Here is a 19,035-nt window from a genome sequence, read left to right as displayed (position 1 = left end):
TTACAGATTGGGAAACTGAGGCACAGCTGTCATACAACTTGTCCATAGTACATGTTTGTTTAGTGGATAGTCAGGAAGGGTCCAGAAGAAGATCCCTCTCCCATTCCCCGTTGCTGGATGAATAATGTTACACCTCCCGACATTGCTGGGGGAAAGCACGTATGCTATCTTCATCCATCTTCAGAAACAATATTTTTAGTAACCAGATAAACCTTTAAGCCCTCCACCGTTTTGAAGACATCTGCTCTTTTTAGGTAGCATTGACTAAATGAATAGGATAAATAAATTGGATAGAACCCTGTGAAAATTCAGTATCAGCAGCTCTGGCCTGAATCAGTCCCGGGAGCCCAGTTAACATCTGCCCCCAAATCCTGCCTGCATTTTTCCTTCCAAACCCAAATTCCAGCCATTTCAAAAAGGTCACGTGGAAATTCAGCAGCCACCAGGTGACTCACCATAGATCTAATCAACCCTCTAATCTTCTCCACCAAAACAGAAGGAGAAAAGCCTACCAAAACTTGCTCAAGTACAGCAAATCCCATCGCCCTGTCCACCCGGCTGACCCCAGGAGGACACAAAGGGCTGTGCAAAGCCCGCTCGCACCCACACACCGGAGGGGTACGCACCGATGTCGTGATGGATGCAAGGGAGACAGAGTCTGCTCCAGGCAGCCAGACACCCCAGTGCCGAAGGTACAGGAGAGCTGGTTACCCCGCCACTCAAAGCTGGGGCTTGGCAGGTGTTTTCTTAAAGATCTTTCTCTCAACAGCTTATTTTGGAGGAAATGCTGTGGGGTTGGTTTTTTCCTTCTTGCACTAGATTTCCTTGAGCCCTACCTGGCTTTGCTCACCTCCCTAAGGAGGGATGCTCTTGTAAGCGGGCCGGAAAGCGTTCTGAGCACTTGCCTGGGGGATAAGCGAGGTGTGCTGGTAGGGGAGGTTTTTGTCCCTGCTGTAATGGCATTTTCGGGAAGAGGAGGAAAAAGAAAGGAAAAAGGCAAAAGTTAAAAACAGGCAAAAGTTAGTTAAAAACAGGCAAAAGGGAAAAAAAAGGCAAAAGTTAAAAAACAGGCAAAAGGGAAAAAAAGGCAAAAGGGAAAAAAAGGCAAAAGGGAAAAAAAAGGCAAAAGGGAAAAAAAAGGCAAAAGGGAAAAAAAAGGCAAAAGGGAAAAAAAAGGCAAAAGGCGGCAACCCCCTTGCAAATGCAAACAAAATAAAACAAAAACTCCTAGAAGAACCAAACCAGGGAGCTGCCCCCTTCCTGACAGCCCAGCGGCTCGTGATCCCTCCGACTTCATGGGCTCCATTCACCCCCTGCCACCGCCCAGCAGATACCAAGCGGTCACCCGTTGCGGGCACGGCCAGCCCTCCACTCCATCAGCAGGAGAGCCCCGCGGGCCGGAAAATGTCCAGCCTAAAACCAAATGGGCGGAGGGGCAGCCAGGGGAAGGGGGAGGAGGAGAAGGACACAGCAAACCGCTTTGCTCGTTCGTCGTCTCTGGCAGAGAGCTTCCCCCCTCCGTGAGTCAAGCCTAAAGGCTTGCAGCCCAGTGCCTCGTGTCATGGCACACACAGCTTATTTACAGAGTAACTATCCAAATGCCACCGGGTTCTGGCCGATCAGTTTATTTGTTGGGTTTGGGGTTTTTTCCTCCCTTTTTTAAAAGACCCATAAGATAAGAGCGTCGCCACAGGAAAGCATCTGTTTATTGCAACGTTTATCTGGCATCAGGAAAGGGCAGAGATTTTCCTGATGCTCAGGGGAGGTGCATGCCCAGTTCCCACTCCTTTTAAATGGAAATGGCAGATTAATTTAATTCCTTCGGTGGCCTTGAGAAATCTCAGCCAATTTGATTAAAAGCCTGCCGCGGCCCCATCCTACGCCGGCCTCCCCAGTGAAAGCCCGGCAGCCGGGGGATGCTCGGTGGCGGTGGCAGGCAGCTGCCGCGTACCTCACACTGAGAGCAGGGCTGGCCCCATGCAGCTCATCCTCAGCGCACAATTTTGGCTGGGAAACCACGCAGCCAGCTGGGGAACGCCGTGATTCAACACTCCCGCGCAGCAGCCTTGGTCTCTCACCAAGGACAGATGCAGAAAAACAACTTTCCCTCCTCGAGGGTCAGCCCACACCAGCCCAGCGCATACAGTTGCAGCAGAGAGCGAGCGCGATGCAAAAAAACTCTATTTTCCCTGAGGATGAACAGGCCAAGCACTGCTTCATGGCGGTATCCCCAGCTCTTAGAATGAATCAAGTGAACTGCATGGCCACGTGTCCCTCCAGGCCCTTCACCAAGTTTTCAAAAGGGGAATTAGGAGTGCTGCCTTCAGGCTAATAACGTCCTCACACTGCTTCCAGCACCTGCTCTTCCCTTCCCTCATCGTCTTCCCGTGGCTGGTAAAGAGAATGGCTGTAACAGTTGTGATTTGGGAATGATGCATTCATCTCCTGTTGCAGTTATTAGCTGTTGCCTGGCAAAACTGTCTGCAGAGATTGTTTTAAGCTGCATCATCTTGCCTTAAAAGAAAGCAGGGCAAGTATATCCCTTTACAGGGTTGGGGAGAAGCACTCTCTGTGCAGAAATAATCTAAGAAAGAGGTTGTTTTTACATCTTGGGACGTATCTGGCCATGGTCCACTATATAGCAACACAAGATGGAGAATCGCTGCATAAAACCCTGCCATCGCTCTGTGTTCACTCAACCCTAACAGTTTTAGGCGGGAGAGTTACTCAAGAAGAAATACCAAGACACCTTCATGGCTATTTTTGCTCCAAGTCAGGTTTTAAAACAATCAACTTTCTGCAACATAGGCACCACCTGCGAACGACAAAACCCCCGAAAAGCCCATTTCCCATGCACCACTAATTGTTTGCTACTGTTCAGACTTGACAGCTCTGTGCAAAATCCCTCCTTAGTTCCGCCTGCCCCTCCCCGGGCAGGGCTGCCAGCCCAGCCAGCCTGCGAGGAGAGGAACGGCCGTCCCTTACTGACCGCTGCAGAGTTACCACAAGCACAAGCACGTAGAAAGGTAGACAATACGGTGTGGGTAGTTTCTGTTTTTCATCGTGTAAGGCGTTTCCTCTTTTTCATGAATACCAGACCATTTCTAAAGAGAAGCCGCTCCTGTAGCCCGGCAGAAGCCAGGCAGCATGCCAGCAACTGCCGAGGCATCAGGTTCTCCTTCCAGCTCTCTTCCAGTGTCTGCGTGGCACATGGCTGCCCAGGTCCTGGCAGCCTCTTCCTCCCGAGGAGACCCCCAGTATGTCCACGCTTGTGGAGCTTCTGCTGAAAGGAAGGGGAAAGAGACTCAAGAGGAAGCAGAAAGCCCTCAGGGCTGGCACGAGGAGCTCTCTTATCCTGGTGCAACCCTCTTGCACGTTGCACGGAGCAAGTTCTGGCGTTCTCAGCTCTCTTTCCTTGGGGGTGGCGTGGTATTAAACTCTCGCAGCTGCAGAGCCTTTTTATTTCCCTCCTCGCTGATCAATCAGAAAACAACCTGATATCACGGATTCCTATTCCTCACTGGATCCTAGGCACAGTCGTGCTGGACTGGCTTGTGAGATTTGCAGAAAAGACTCCAACCTAAGTCCAGCTTGTGGCTCCAGTGGAGGCAGAAACCCCTCTGGAGACATATATGCAACATCAAAATGGAACACACAGCTCAAAGAGCTTCCAGAACCAGCACAGCTTCGGACTCTGTGGTAACCTTAAACTCATTAACGACACTCCCTGCAGTAACAGCTGTGTGTCACAAAGCCAGCTCAAAATGACTTTACAGTAGCTAATAATAAACCCTTTCCCAGGGCTTGAAACTGAAAATCAAATGGAAAAAAAAGAAAAAAAAAAACAAAAAACCACCCACCACCAACCCTCCAAATCCTCAAACTTAATATCTACTGTGTAGAACACTTTTTAGAAATACCCAGCCTCTGCCCTCCAGTAAATTCTGTCTTATTTGGGGTCAATCAGTTGATCACCCCTCATTTATTTCAGAAGCAGATCTGAACTAATGTTTCTAAGAAAGGGAATAGCTCCAGAATTAAGCAGGGTCAAAATTCAGAACCGAAGCCACAGCCACATCAAGTCTCTGCCTGCTTGCAGCTCCCTCCCCTGCACACATTTAATAGCGGTATTCGCAGTGCTGCCAGACCGCTCCAGCCCCCTTTAACTCCGACTTCTCCTATGCCCTCTTTGCCTACATTAGGCAAATTTTTCCCCCTCCTCTAAAACCAGTCATCGTTCCCATCGAGACACATGTGATAAGGGCATTTCAAATGCATTCAGCTAAGCCGGCTTTGAACTCTACCCCCTACACCCATGTTGGCGGCGCCTTGCTCAGCAATTGTTCCACTGAAACCGAGTATCCCAGTTACTGTGTCTAGTCTCACATACTTTCCAGGCAGTCAGAGAAAATGCCACCACAACCATCTTGGCCTTACCCATGATGGTCACATCATACTCGATCTGGAAGAGTGCCTCCTGGCTGCACTGCCGCAGGATGTTGAGGGCATCAGCATGGGTCATGCTGTGCAGAGGGATCCCATCAACGCTCAGCAGCCTGTCCCCAATTTTCAAGGACCCTTCCCTGTAGGAAGCCACAGGCAAAAGGTTTTTTTGTGTATGTGTACATGTATTTATTTATATTTAGATGTATTTTCTATGTATATTTATATACAATCTATATTTTGTATATACATTAAATATACTTATATATTTTGTGTGTGTGTACATATATATGTGTGTGTGTATATATAGGTACATTAAAAAAAAAAAAGTCAATTACTTTGATCCTGTAGGAATTGAACACTCCCTGGGACAATAGTTTGGGTTATTTATAGTACCAGGCCCATCATACTAATTAGCGGCATGAGAATGGACAGACTGCTTTCTGCTTTCTAACACAGCATCAGCTCTTCATCTGCACAGGGTTAATTAAGTGGCCACCTCTGGAAGAGGAGTTTCTGCTTGTAACTATAACATCTACATATGGGTCAGCCTACAAGCACGGGACCCATCCTCCCCACCCACCATAGGTCCCACACCACCCGTGTCGTTCCACATCACCAGCATGAGAAGCCTTGGGGAGGCACCAGCAAGGAGGACAAGAAGGACACACATCCAAGAGTACGGTGAGAGCTGCTGGTCTGTCTTGTGAAAGCAAATGTTGGAGGTGCAACACGAGCATTACCTGTCTGCTGGGCCACCCGGCCTCACGTAGGTGAGCACCAGCGGTCTGGACTTGTGCCAGTCTTCATGGGCTCCCCCTGTAATCAAACCGGGAAAGCCGTAAGTCACTGGAGGTTTGAAAGTCTGAATGAGAGTGCTGAGAAAGGAGAGACATTTATCACATAACAGCTGACACAGCCTGAAAGCAAAAAGACTGCCCTGGATTAAGCAGCTGGCAGTCCTTGAAGGCTGCACGACATGCTCTCCAGGACACACTTTCAGCTCTCAGCTGAGGTTTATTGACATTCATCTTCCTACTTTTCTCTTCCTGCTTCTTCCCAGATCACCTCTGCCAGTGCTTGTCTCTCTCTGTTTTCCACTGGAGAAGCTACTAACCTCTCAGCACGAAGCCAAAGCTGTTGCCTTCCTTGTAGAGGGACACCTCGATGGTCTTGGGAATAATGCCAGCACTGCTCTCTGGCACTAAAGGAAGAGAGGAAGACCCAGTTACCCCAGATAAACCTTTTCCACACCACCCTGCAAAATAATACCAAAACTCCTCCAAACAGCATTGAAATGAAAGTCCAGCCCAATATCCGTATTGTATCTTCCCTGTTTGGAGGCAAAAAGAGCCCAACCCAGACGCATGAACCTTCATCAGAGCCAACCATCATGTTTTAGGATGGTTTCACCAGCTCAGTATCGTGCATCTCCCCTCAAATTTGTCTTGGTTAATGCTCTGACATTCAAGTAAAACCATCTCATTTATCAACTGGCTTTAATACATTCAGCATTACTCAAAAGCCAGAAGCTTCTGCTGCAGATGGAAACTTATTAAAAAAAAACAGTAGCAGCGTAAGGAATCAACTCACTGGCTGACCTTAAAGAAAATGAAAATCCCAAATCCTCAGTGCAAAAGGTTGCGGGTTTTTTTTCTCTTACCTCTCATATTTTGACGTTAAAAAAAGATTAAGTCAATCCTTTAAACTGATCCTAGGGGCAATTCAGTAATTTTATGTTAAATACACAGTACTATTTAATGTACAAAAGTAAAGAGAAAAAGAAAGAAACTGTTTCTGTCCCTTGCCATCCCCTGCTATTTAATAATTTATTGAACTACTGCAGTGAATATGGGACAATTTCCCAGTCTTCTCCATCCAGAACTGCACACGGCATTTCAGCCTGGTCCACCCCGAAAAGATCCATTCCTAATCTTCAAACCAAGCGCAATGAACAGCCACAAGGATAATCAGAAAAAAGCCTAAGAGCTTGACTTCCACCTGGCAAATCGGAGCTGAAGGCTCCCCTAGGCACGTCCGCGCTCGCGTTTCCCCTTGGCTCGGGAGGGGAATCTCCCCGCTGCCCTCACTGCCCACGTTGGTCCTCGCTGCCACGCACCCTGAGGGCTTGCGACCTGCACCCAAACGAGCGTTAAACTAACCCTTCAACTAACCCAAAAGTCGTACAGTGGAGGCACGGTACCGCCTTGCAGGCGGGCAGCCCTGGGGACCAGGCTACAGCGAGGCCAAATAAACCCCCAAAACGCTGTCCCCCATGCAGCCGCTTTGCTCCTGCTGCTGTGCACAGACTGCAGACAGGGACACAGCCTCAAAATACTCCAGAAGGGAAAAGCTCAGGGCACAGGAAGGCTCCCAGCTAAGGGGTGATACTCACATACCAAGAAAAGGGTATAAAGCATCCACAAATGAGTTCAGAAACCATCCGATTTCTGTCCTAAGCATCCAAGCATGAAGCTCTGCAACAGCCTTTTGTAAGATCAGTGGGGAGCGGAGAAACCTAAGCTAGTGTTAATGCAGGGCTTGCTTTATTTATGGAAGAAGTGATATGACACAGTGGCCTGAAAACTAGACCTGGACTTGCAAGGTCTCTTCCAAAGCAGGAAATTACAAAGTGGCAAGAAAAATTCAAACCCAGAAGCACGAGCTATGGAATAGCGCTCTATTTCTGCTCTTTGCCCAGGGAAAGAGAAAGAGAGAGAGAGGCAGGTGCGCACAGCAATAACAAACCCAAACCGCAGATAAAAGCCCACAATGAACTGGAGCGAGGCAATAATTGACAATTCCCTGTATTTTGCAGTGCCTCTTTGGCGGGATTAGTCATAAAGAGCATCAAGAATCTCAACGGAGAGAAGTCACTATTTCAGTGTGCTCTTCCCGCTCATTCCGAGGCGGGGACATTTTGCAGCGCTGCTATCGATTGAGCCATGCGGTATTGGCACTGCTCCTTGGCTGGTAAGTACGGCTTATCAGATTCCTGATAGCCAAGCTCACAGCTAAGGAGAAAGGTTAAGAGTTGTCATATCTAGGGAGCATAAGAACACGGAAAACTTGAGCCACAGTTTCTTTTACCAGGATTGTATGCAAAAGCTAACTAAAGTTTACAGCAGAACAGAGGGGGATGATGGATAGAGATTCAGCTAACTTAGATTACTTTTTTTTTCCTTCTTAGGGCTTTATACGGTCATTTATATATTCCATACTTTTCACGTAAAGGCAGGAGCTATAGCAAAGCTATGAAGTGTAAGGTAGCTTCCTATCTGGAGCAAAATGTTTAGATTTCATTAGTTTTGTTTTTCCTGTCGTCTTATTTTTAGTTGTTCTATTTCTTCTGCCCAATCATCCTCTGATTGATCTGGGTAACTGAATGAGTAATAACTGGGGAGATTGTTTTCACAACAGAAAGACTGCGATGAGAACCTGTATCAAGGAATTTGTTTTAATCAGAACAAACAAATGAGGGCAAGAGCACATAGTCTCCCACGTCAGGACACAAGCCCTGTTAATGTGAGTTGGGCTTGCCAGCTTCTGCCGGGGCCCCTTAGCTGGAAAGCAGATTGCTTCAGCTTCCCTTCTGAAAACACATAACATTTCAAAGCATCTTGAGGAATAACAGCACTTGCCGCAGTTCAGAAAAGAGGAGCTGGCAATACATGCTTAAGACTGAATAAAACCTCCCGTAGCCACGCTCCAAAAGGGAAAAAGAAAAACAAGCCGAAGCAGCATCAGGAGGCAGATTGGCCTGTGCTACCAAGTCACTCCGAGGCAAGACAGACCTAATCAGCCATCTCCCGCCAGCGTGCATGAGCAGGCACCCACTGTGCCGGAAAAAGTGCTCTGCTCCGACTGCACGCAGCGCTGCAGCATCCACCGCGGCGCTGCGAGTGGATGAAGGCAGAACGTCAAAATGCCCCCGGATACTGCCTTGGCCATGACGGCTAATGCACAAGCAAGCCCATCTGTACCCCAGGACAAAAAGCAGCCAAGAAAAGAGAGCAGCGTTATCAGAGAGGCACCCACCGGCTGGCGGAAGCTCATACTCTACTTCCAGCACTACCCTTTCGCCCACGTTTTTCAGCAGGCTTATGATCTCATCGTGCCGCAGCTTGGTCAGGTTAATGCCATTCACCGACTTGATGTAATCCCCGACGTTCAGCTGGTCACTTCTGTGAATAAAGAGAGGAAAAAAAAAAAAAAAAAAAAAAAGCAGCGGTAGCACAAAGTCTCTGCTACGCTCAGCCCGGATGTGCCCGGTGGACCTTTTGTAACTGGGGGACTTCCTGAACAAGCCACCAACGTTGGGCTGATCTCAGCTGTCTGATGGCACGTGCCTGCTATCGGAGAGACGTGCTAAAATCAAAGCCATCTATCTTTCCCAGTGGCAAGTGTTCAGATCTGTACATACAGCAACAATCGCAGTATACGTGTTCACAACCTCTCTTTTTGTTGCTCAGTTCCCATTCACGTAGAGCAATCAGTCAAAGAGAAGCATACCAAGAGCTGTCTGAAAAAAAAAAAAATCCAGCACGGAAAAAGGAAACATCTTCCCTTTTGCCTGTTCTCTGCAAAATTGTTCAATTACTCCTTCCCTTTCTCTGCTTCTCGGAGCCTTTCTTCTCCCATTCCTTTTCTGAGCCAATAAAGTTACTTACACACTCAGCATGCAGAACAGACACAATATTAAACCACTTAGCTTGATCAAGATGTATTGTACCATGCAGCTCTCCTGACAAGGCTGCCTAATTTCACAGAATCCCAAATATCCCTACACAAAATTTCAGAGCATAATTGCACAGAGCATAGGAAATGACTCAAAATAGAAGACATTCTACTTACTGAAGCAACAACTTTGCATTCTGGGGCACTTGAAAAAAGGGAGTCGGGTGCCAACTATTTTAATTATAACCATATTCATCCAGTAGCTAGAACATGCAACTATTCCTCTCCTGTTTTACTGTGCTCTCTGCACCCCATTTCTGTTTCTCACCTTGCAGCCAGTCCTCCTGGCCTCAGATTGGAGACTCTTGGCTTTCCATCTTTGTCCGTGCCACCCGAAATGGTTAAGCCAAGGGTGCTTCCTTCCTTCTTAATCAGCTCCACGATGGTGACCCCTCTGAATTCCTCTGAAAGATCAGGAATAACGACAAACATCTCAGTGGGAGGCACATTCCTCCCAATCCCAAGAACACCCTTCTCCTATAGGTGGTGGGAGAGCAGACCTGAGATGATTTACACAATTAGCTTCAGTTTATTTAAAATGAAGTTGTGAAACAGAAGTGTGTCCTGGTGGACCTGTAGCAGTGGAGGGAAGGCATTGCATGCATGTCTTGCAGGCAAGACCAAGCAGGACAAAGCAGAGGAGTGAGGGCTTCTGAGAGGATAAAAACTTTGTGTTTCAAGGTGCCGGTGGCAGTGGAGGACTCAAAACCAGGGTGATGGGATCTGGGCAGCGGTCTAGGGACACTACCTCAGGAATTATGTTTGATATGGAGCAGGGTGGGTGTTAGGAGGGCTGCGTGACAGGCAGGCTCAGTTACCAGGTAGGAGGATGCTGTGGACTTGCAGTAGCTGCCTGGATGGACAGAACAGGGTGGCTCTTAAAATATTGTGATTTAAAAAAAATATTGTGAGACATCAATACAGTTGGGAGATAAAGAACATAAGGTGAAGAGGGGGTGGGATCCTGCCATCAGCAGGGGAGGGGGGAGGCATGAACGTTCATTCGCAGCGGTTTCCCCACCCATCTGCACCTGGTCTATGTTAGACTTCCTCCATATTGCCCACCTCATCTACAGCTGGAATTGAAGACACTTTTAAAACATAATGGGCTCCACATGCACTGCAAGCCATAATACATATGGCAGGGTCAGGCTTAGGGGACGCACACCCCACGCCAGCTGCACCAGTACTGCTTCTCTGTTTGCTGCAGGCAGCCTACATTTTACCTTCCTTTAGTCCAAGACAACACCCTTGTTTGTCCAGCACCTATACATAAGCCCAACTTGATGCCAGTTTTGATCCCATTACAGCTCATTTCTGGGTTTCACAAAAACAGGATCCCTAAACTATTCCAACTTCTGGAGCTGACATGGAGGAAGGGAGTAAGTTAGCAGGAGAGCCAGCACCGGCCCGAGGAAAGACCAAGAGCTCTGTGGGCTTGGCAAAAGGCAGCTCCGTGTTAATCCACGTGGCAGCACTCGCGCTCTTTGCTCAAAGGAGGACTTAGCCCTGGGACAAACCAGATGACTTTCATGCCTTGCCAGAGCCTCCTCTAAGAAGCTTTTGCAGAATTTGTCTACAACACGATCCATCCACCTCCACCCTCTCTGGTGTACTGCAATCTCCCACAATTTTACAGGAGGAAAACAGTCTCCCTCACACAGAGCGCCTTTCTCCAAGACCGTGCAGGGGAAGGTGGTGATGGGCATTGGCAGCACACGGCAAAGAGCAGTCCCACAGCTCAAGGACTAAAACCCACACTGCAAATGGCCCAGGAGGTTGTTCGCACAGCAAACCCCATCAGGCTTAAATGAGATGCTCTACTTGGAGAGGGAACATTTGAAACCTCTTGCACACTATGATTTCCAGAGCAAGGCAGGGTCTCTTAAATAATGTGTTGACACAGAAGATCCATGCAGGGCTTCCCCCCTCCGTCCTCTTTCACTGGAAGAAAACACGGTGTCATTTGGCATCGTGGTGCCTCATCGCTAGCACTTTGCTCCTTGTGTAATCCCCCCATAACACCAGAAATTGCACCTCACTTCAAGTCCTGCTCTGCACTACTTGTTTTGTAAAGCACTTCCAAGAATAATCCGTGCACTTGATTAACGTGAGTGGGGAACCTCTTTGCAATCTAGTGCCAGTCTGGAAGGCTTTCAGGCACTGCTGGGCACCATTTAACGTGGCACTGGCAGCTCATTGTAAAACGTCAGGTCCATAATGCTTCTGCTTTTTAAACTCAGTTTTGATCCCTTGCCAACTACAGTAACTCAGTTTTCAATTCACCAACCTGGGATCCCAGGGGCTGCCAGAAACTTTGTGGGGGCTTCCTGCTGTGCTGGAAGGAACAGCATCCAGCAAATTTCTTCTCAACTACAGACAGGACTGATCAACACAGATGGTGCCACAAGGGGAGATTATTAGCTCTTCAATGGGGTTTAATTTTGATCCTGGATAAGTGTTTAAAATGAGAACTCCCAGAGTACAATTACCCATTGTTATGGGTTCAAGGAGAAATCACTGCTCCGAAAAAAGGCAAGTCCCCGAGATCAGTCTGTCAAGGTAAGCAATAAGGGATTTTGACTAATGCCTCTATAAATCTACTGCCGCTATCACAGACACACACAGATGTAAAAGTGAGGTGGTTAAGCAGGATCTGGTCCTTCAAGACATAGTCTTTAAGTGCCATATGAGGGTAGTCTTGGATTTCTTCTATTGGCATATATGCTTGGATTTTCCTGCTCAAAGCATCCCAGGGCAGGAAGAGCACACCTGAATTTTGCCCTCCCCATTGAGATGCCTTGAGCTGGGCTCATTGGACAGACTGGCTCTGGTGAGCGGGGAGTCAGCCGCTCTCCATCAGGGCTGTGGTACGGTGGCAACGCGTTGCAGCAGCCCCAGAGGATGCAGAACATCCCCTAGAAAAATTGCCAAATGACGAAGCAACGGCCCCGTTTCCTCCCCATCCCCTACAACACACTAGACCAAACCTGTGACCAGGTCATTAACGGTCAGAAGTCAAAATCAAGCCCTGGGCTTTATGAGGAAGGAGATGAGTTGTCCAGAGCAGCCCATCCAAACCTGCTGGTGTGCCGCTGGCAGACAAAGCCCAGCACCAACAGCAGCAAACGTACTACCATTTCTCCACTCCCTCTTCAGTCCCCGGGGGTGTTTCTGCACGGGAAGGTTTATCTCACACAAAAGTCTGCTGTGACTGACTAAATATCAAAACAAACTTAGTCACACGAGGGAAATACAAAGCTTGCCAGACACTGCCAGTCCCCCTCCCCACCCAGTGAGCTCAGATGCGGCAGCGGTTCTTCCCTCTCTCCCTTGCTGCTGTTTTCCTCTGTACGGGTGTCAGCCCAGCGCAGGAACCGGTCCTTTCCCGGCTCCCTGTAACCACCATCAACAGCTCCATGCCAGACCGTGTCTGCACCAGTAGCATACCACTCACTGAGACCAGTTACAACCATCCATTTCTGCCCTCCAGCAAAAGCCTTGCTGATAGATGCACCAAAATGGGTGTTTGGAGGGGTTTTACCCATTTTAGGGGTAGCCAGGTAAAATGTAATGGATGCCCCAACGTTTTGGAGCAGGAGCTGATCCCCTCCTTTACCTGGGATGCTTTGCCTCCTGGAGACCAGGGCTGCGTCCATCCCACCGGAGTCCTTGCTCCCCTTCGAGTAAGGGCCATCGTCTGCGAGCAGAGCGAACACAGAAGCTGAAATTAGTACCAAAAGCAACAAAAAACGGAACCAGAGCACTTCAAAAAGTTTGTTCTGGTGACATCAGAATTGGGATCACAACCATATCACAGACTGTAGGCAAGAAAAAAAAAAATAACCAGCCCCGGCTTTGCACTGCACTGTGCAGGCTGTCTTGCTTTTTAGAGAGGGAGGGAAAGAAACAAGAAGGTAATAACATTATCTGATTTATTCTTCTTGGAGCTAATCCGTTAGGAGAGAACAAAATTCCCTTACTCCTATAATTATGTGGAACAGCTGAGGACAGAGAAAGCTGTGGCATTAGTCTCACAAGTTTTAAGCCTGTCATTATGCTTGTGAAGAAACTTACGGTCTTTGGAAATGGAGTTATACATCAGGACACTAACAGGGCACTAAATCACTACACTTGAATGAAATTGCCTATTCTGATAGATCCCATTATTTCAAAGTCACATTCTCCTGCTGCTGTTCCAGCCTCTGTACAATATAGAGAGCACCTTCTCTTAAGTGATTTAAAAAAAAAAAAAAAAAGTCAGAGGAAAGAGAAAATAGTATTATGCACGGTAAATGCACCATGCAGCGTAAGTTGAAATTTAAATTTAAAGTATTTAAATATCTTTGTATTCTCCTGTTGGAAGACTCCTATATGGGATAGAGGTTATTTGCAGAGAAGGGAGCATGCTTCTACAGATTTCATTGCCATCCATCTAAACTGTCTATTTTTATGGCATTTCCTAAAAAGCTAGAGCTTTTTCAAATCAATAATTTCCTGTAACCACATAGTATCAAATAACTCCCATTCTCAGTGACCACTATCCTGGATTGCCCTTCCTAATTCCCCAATAGCTGTGAAGGTTTAGAAGTTGTACATGATAGTTTAAATAAGGGTTACTGAAAACTTCATCCATTTATTCCTGTCCGCAGTCCTTCAGTAACTTGTATTTATGATACAGAGAAGTTTTTTGTCTCGCTGTGTACAAAGGGAACAACGACTTTTGTTCAGCCCCATTCCAGACAGCGGTCTGTACACAGAGCAACCACAACCAATGTTCACTTTGCTGGCTGCCCACTTTCCCCACAGACAGAAAAACGATGGTATAAATTGAATAATTGAATCACGTGGGTTCCACTTAACGACTAGGAGGGGAATTTTGCTCAAGGGCTTGAGCATTTTTTAAAAAGTCAAATGACATAAGGTTCCACCTAAAGTAATTTCCAAAACAGCAACATTTTTTTCTAATCTAGTTTTATTTCTTGTTGTGCTAGCTGAAGTAACTTCACAAGGTGACAAAACTCAGTGAAAAGTTTTGGCTGGCCCAGATCTGCACTTCCAAGCATAAAAGTTTCAGCTGAAAAATAAGAACCCTTTAGTTTTGCAGCCCAAATTTTGCAGCCCATAGAGGGATAATGTAGATATCCAGACCCTGGACTCTTCTCCTGCGTCACTTTGAATGCTTTTCCAGCACCACTGAACTGAAGATTTCGAATGAAGCAAGAACCTAGCACTTGGCACTAGACCATCACCAAGCTGTGCCAAGCCATTGCCGCCAAAACACATTGAACCTTGATACCCAAGCATCCAGGACCTCTGCGAAACAGGGGAACGAAGCTCTGCCTTTCCAAAAATAAGGGGAAGAACAGGTAGGATAAAACAGCACTGTCCTGACCATGGCGATCCTGCGGTGTTACTCAATGCTGACAGTGAAAGCAGCAGCACCTGTCTAGAGAATTACAGCAAGCACCAGGGCAAGACATTGATTTCAGATAGGTGCTGGTACAGCCTGGCATCAGCTCTAAGAGCAGAAGGCTTGAAAATGAAATTTGCATTTTTAATAGCAATGGTTCTTTGGGTGATGGGGAGGCCACGGTCAAGGTTAATCTGGGCTTAACGACTCTGGAAAGAAGTTTAATTTACTTGGGACAATTTAGCAGCATCCATTTTTTTTCTAAAAAAAAACCCCAAAGCCACACGCCCATCTCTTCTTCAGTAGCGTTTTGATAGTGATGAAGGTTCAGAGCTTTCAATCTCTGCCACTGTTGGCCATGTTCATCTTAATTTCTCTCTTCAGAAGGTTTTTCCTAATATCCTGCCTTACCCTCTCTCTGTCACCCCACACCTTGCAGAACTACAGTCAGAAAACAGGGATGGTTTGGGAGTATAAAACAAGATCCAGCTGCTCCCTGCCCACACCACTCGGCCCAGCAGCTACAACCTTCCTTCATGAGGAACCCCAAAACAGCAGCTCAGGATCCCCAGCACAAGGTTGCTTTCCAGTGCAAGAGACGAGTCTGCAAAAGGCTCCTGCAAAATATCCTGGGACATCCAGGGCTGGAGCCTCTCAACGCCACTGGAGCATCAGCGCGTCTTTGGTCACGCAGGACACCGAGGATGACAAGGGCCACTCCAGCGTGCAGTCACTTTCCACGCAAAGGCATTGCTGCCGGCTCTGACCACAGGTAACGTGCTCAAGGCAGGAACATTCTGCTGCGGACGGGAGCCCTGTGTTCCCGGGAAACCACGCAAGATGGTTCGAAGCCAACTCCATAATCTGCTGGCAAAGTAAAGCAGTCAACCATCTGCTTTGCATAAACACACTGCCCTGGACCAGCCAGCCACCAGCGCCCTTCTGTGCTTCACTTCCCCATCGCAACCCCAATCAATATCGATATGAAACCCCAGTTTGCTAACGGTTACCCTCCCTACCCCAATAGCTGTTGGCAAACGTGCCTTGGCTACCATCTCAGCAAGCAACCAGGTTGCCCATGCATTAACGACCGCTTCCACCACCAGCCAAGTGGCCAAGAGCAGCGACCCGAGCTACAGCCACTGCCGGCAATTTGCAATGCACCCCCCCGCACAGTCCTGCGCTGCTTCGTTGACAGCCGTATCAGCTGGCAAATAATTAGCACCGGGGCTCCCCTTCCTCTATTGCTTCTCCCTTCCAACGTCAGTTGATTATGCGAAAAATGTTTGATTTTTTTGCTCATTATCTGGCTAAAATGTTTGAACAGGAAAGGAAGCTGCCACACGTCGCCTGCCGAAGTGTGAATTGGCATTTGCTTGCATTAGCATCCCTGCCGCGTGGCTCTTTGTTCATTTTCAGCCGATTTCCTGCTCTGCCACTCAAGCTGGTATTAATGGAGTCACTTTTTTCTGAGCTTTCTTTTTTGTTCCTTTTTTTTTTTTTTGGGGGGGGGAGGTACTTTGTTTTTTTAAAAAAATAAATTCCTTCTCTTTGAGCTCTTAGTCATTTCTCCTGCCTAGCACAGCATTGATTCAGAGGCAAGGCTGGTAACTAGCCTGATTGCTCAGTCAGCCCAAATCACAGCACCAACCCAAGCACTGAAAATTCATGAATCTCTCTACTTCCTAAAATTGGGAAAATAACTTTCGTGGTTTTTTTGAGCCTGCGCAGGTTCTTTTTGCAAGCAGTCAGTGCTGGAGCCATTAGATGTGTATTTTTCAAGCTTTTTCTCTCACACCAAGTGGGCCAAAAATTTTCCAAAGAAAAAAATTGTGTAACTGGTGATTTTCAGTCAGCGGTGTTAATGCCGGCTCTAGATCTTTCAGAAAAGCTCACCAAGTACACAAGACCGCCAATAAAACTGAGAGCACAACACTTTCCATATATCGATCCCATGGGAATCTGCAACAATAGAGAACAGTTCCTGTAAGTTCTTTGATGATATTTTTTTGCTGTTTCAATGTCTTACTAACACCAGGGAGAGAAGAGCTCCCAAGTCCCTACCCCTACACGTATGGCCCTGAACTCTCCTGCCCTGCAGCAACAGTGTCCTACAGTAGCGTACGTCTCATACAGTGACAAAAAAGAAGAGATAATCCCATCTCATTTCCTCAAAAACAAACTTGACAGATGAAGGAGTAGGAAAAACATCTCCTTGCTTAGCAGAAGTAGCAGGGGCAGGAAGAAGGGAAGATCAGGGCAAACTCCAACATCCCGCCCTGCTGCCAGACAGTTAATGGCAGCTCTCGGCAGGGCCCAAAGTCAATGGCACTTCAGTGGCTCTAGTGCAACGTGTCACCTCCAGACAGGGCACTGTAATATTTTATGCTGTCCCTGTTTGATTGAGATTGTGCCAGTAGCATCCAGGTTTCCAGGCAGAACAACCCAGGAGCTAAAGATGCCCATCGGTGGCACCGTCCCCTTGACAGGCAGCACGGAAAGTGGCACAGGTCTTCCCAGGAAGGATGAGGTGGGGAGAGAGGTCAGCAAAATACAGGTATTTTCCAGTAACTTTCACCCAAATAAAAGAAAATTGGCAGATTGAGTCTTCCTTTGCTTCCCCAAAAGGGGAAACCCCAGCCGGGATCCGGGGCAGCGCAGCGAGGAGCAGCTACTGCCCTGCAAAACAGCTCGGCCACGCGGCAAGGGCCCGGCACGGGAATGCCGTGACTGCAAAAGAGGTGGCCCAGATCAGACCAAGTCTGTCTCCCGAGCGGAGCAGGCGGCTCAGCCTCGGCAGGAATCCATCTGTTTCCAGAAGAGCCCTGCTGTGCACGAGACAAAGTGGGGGGGGAAGAAGCGGAGGGGGAGAAGAAAGGCGAGGGAACATTTGAACTGTTCATTGCCTGCTCTTGCTTTACTCAGTTTTTTCTCTCCATTCCCTCGCTTAGCATCTCATCGCTGAACGTATTGCCTGGGAAAGCAGGCTCCCCAAGCTGCAAGGTGCAGCCATCCTCCCCTCCCTCCCCGGATCATTCTGGGAGGTACCGGAGGGGTGCCGGCGGCAGCAAGGAGAGCAAAAACTGGCCAGAGATTAGTCTCTTGGTGATTAATCAGCATGGGGTAGTACAGCCGGAGCTCTGCTGCTTGCTCCGTACATGCCATTCGGCACCTCAGCTCCAGCGATGGCCACAGGGACATAAAAACGTCCTGTCACCTGCTCTGCCACCAGCACTTCTCCCTTTTTTTTTCCACCACTTAATGTTTTGGGGATTATTTATTTCTACCCCCTACTTTAGGGGAGAAGACAAGAAAGGAGAGGGGAATAAAAGTTCATAATTGCAATCCAAACAGAAAGGGAATAAATGCAGCTAACCGGGAGCACGGGGAGAAGTGGATCTGTGCAGTGTCCTCCCTGTCTGCCAGGCCCCGTGGTCTGTCCTTCTGATAGCCACCAACCCAGTCCGTGGTTTGGGGTTGGATCTTGTTGGTTTTTGCGATTAAGAACTAGGGCACTGATAGAAAAGACAAGTTGCTCCGTGAGCAGCAGAACTTGGTCTCCCGATTTCCCATGGCTGTGTCCGATGTGGATTCTCTTAGGTCTAATAGTAAGGTTGAAGGTACCTCCCCCAGCCTTGCTTTCTGGCTGAGGGCACAAACAGAAGTCTCCTCTAACCAAGATGCTCATTTGCCCGTTAATCGTCTAGCAGCCAGCTGGTTGATTTGCAGGGGATTTAAGTCAATCCTAACCCCTAGGAAATCCACAGCTTCCCTAAATCAGGGATCCCTGGGCTTCCAGAACAGTTTGACCCATTTCTTGTCCAAGTCAGCAAACCCTTAGCAAGGCTGACTTGATGCCTCTCTCAGACACCCCATCAATCCCCAGCTTTCATGGAGCCAGTGGAGACATCCCAGGTCAAATTCTCTCTCTGTAGCAACCAGCAGCAAAACCGATCTCAATAACACCACGACTTTTCTTAGTTAAATTCCCAATGGGATGTGAGCACAGGCAACAGGATCTCCTGACATCAGTTAGGTCTCAAGCCAAGCTCTGTTAAAATGGGGGGGGGGGGGGAGCTTCCTCAGAAAGAGCACTGATTTAGGAGTTCATAATCCCTGCCTGTGGGGGGAAAAAGGAATAGTTATTTAGAAGAGTTATTAGTCTATGTTATTAACAGAGATCACCTCTTAATGAAAATCAGCATCGGCTAAATAAGATTCTGTGACAATTAGACTTGCAGTCTGCAAGTTGTTCAGATTCCTGGATCGCTTTAAGACAGTTCCTGCAGAGAAAGTGCATTAATCTTGTGGGAAGACCAAGAGGTAAAACCTCCCATTTGTTTAATGGAAAAAAGACAGTTGGAGACAGTTATTTTGCCATAGGGTAATTGCACTTCTTGTTTAGAGAAATGAATACTAAAACAGCGTTAAGAACCAAAAGC

At 47.7% G+C, this 19,035-nt stretch overlaps 1 protein-coding gene across 1 annotated transcript in view; it reads right to left on the bottom strand.

Moving 5' to 3' along the window:
- GRIP2 (glutamate receptor interacting protein 2) overlaps nucleotides 1-19,035 on the bottom strand; it is a 148,839-nt gene that overhangs the window by 48,340 nt on the left and 81,464 nt on the right. The window contains exons 2-7 of the mRNA XM_072875909.1: nucleotides 12,800-12,880; nucleotides 9,449-9,584; nucleotides 8,482-8,627; nucleotides 5,561-5,647; nucleotides 5,187-5,262; nucleotides 4,438-4,583 (exon numbers count right to left, since the gene is read on the bottom strand). Of these exons, the coding sequence (XP_072732010.1) occupies nucleotides 4,438-4,583; nucleotides 5,187-5,262; nucleotides 5,561-5,647; nucleotides 8,482-8,627; nucleotides 9,449-9,584; nucleotides 12,800-12,880 (672 nt within the window). The remainder of the gene's footprint in view (nucleotides 1-4,437; nucleotides 4,584-5,186; nucleotides 5,263-5,560; nucleotides 5,648-8,481; nucleotides 8,628-9,448; nucleotides 9,585-12,799; nucleotides 12,881-19,035) is intronic.

Source organism: Ciconia boyciana, chromosome 11 (assembly GCF_034638445.1).
Source record: "Ciconia boyciana chromosome 11, ASM3463844v1, whole genome shotgun sequence".
NCBI classification, from domain to species: Eukaryota; Metazoa; Chordata; class Aves; order Ciconiiformes; family Ciconiidae; genus Ciconia; species Ciconia boyciana.
Note: the sequence above shows the minus strand (reverse complement) of the source record. Positions and strands in the feature narration are given on the sequence as shown.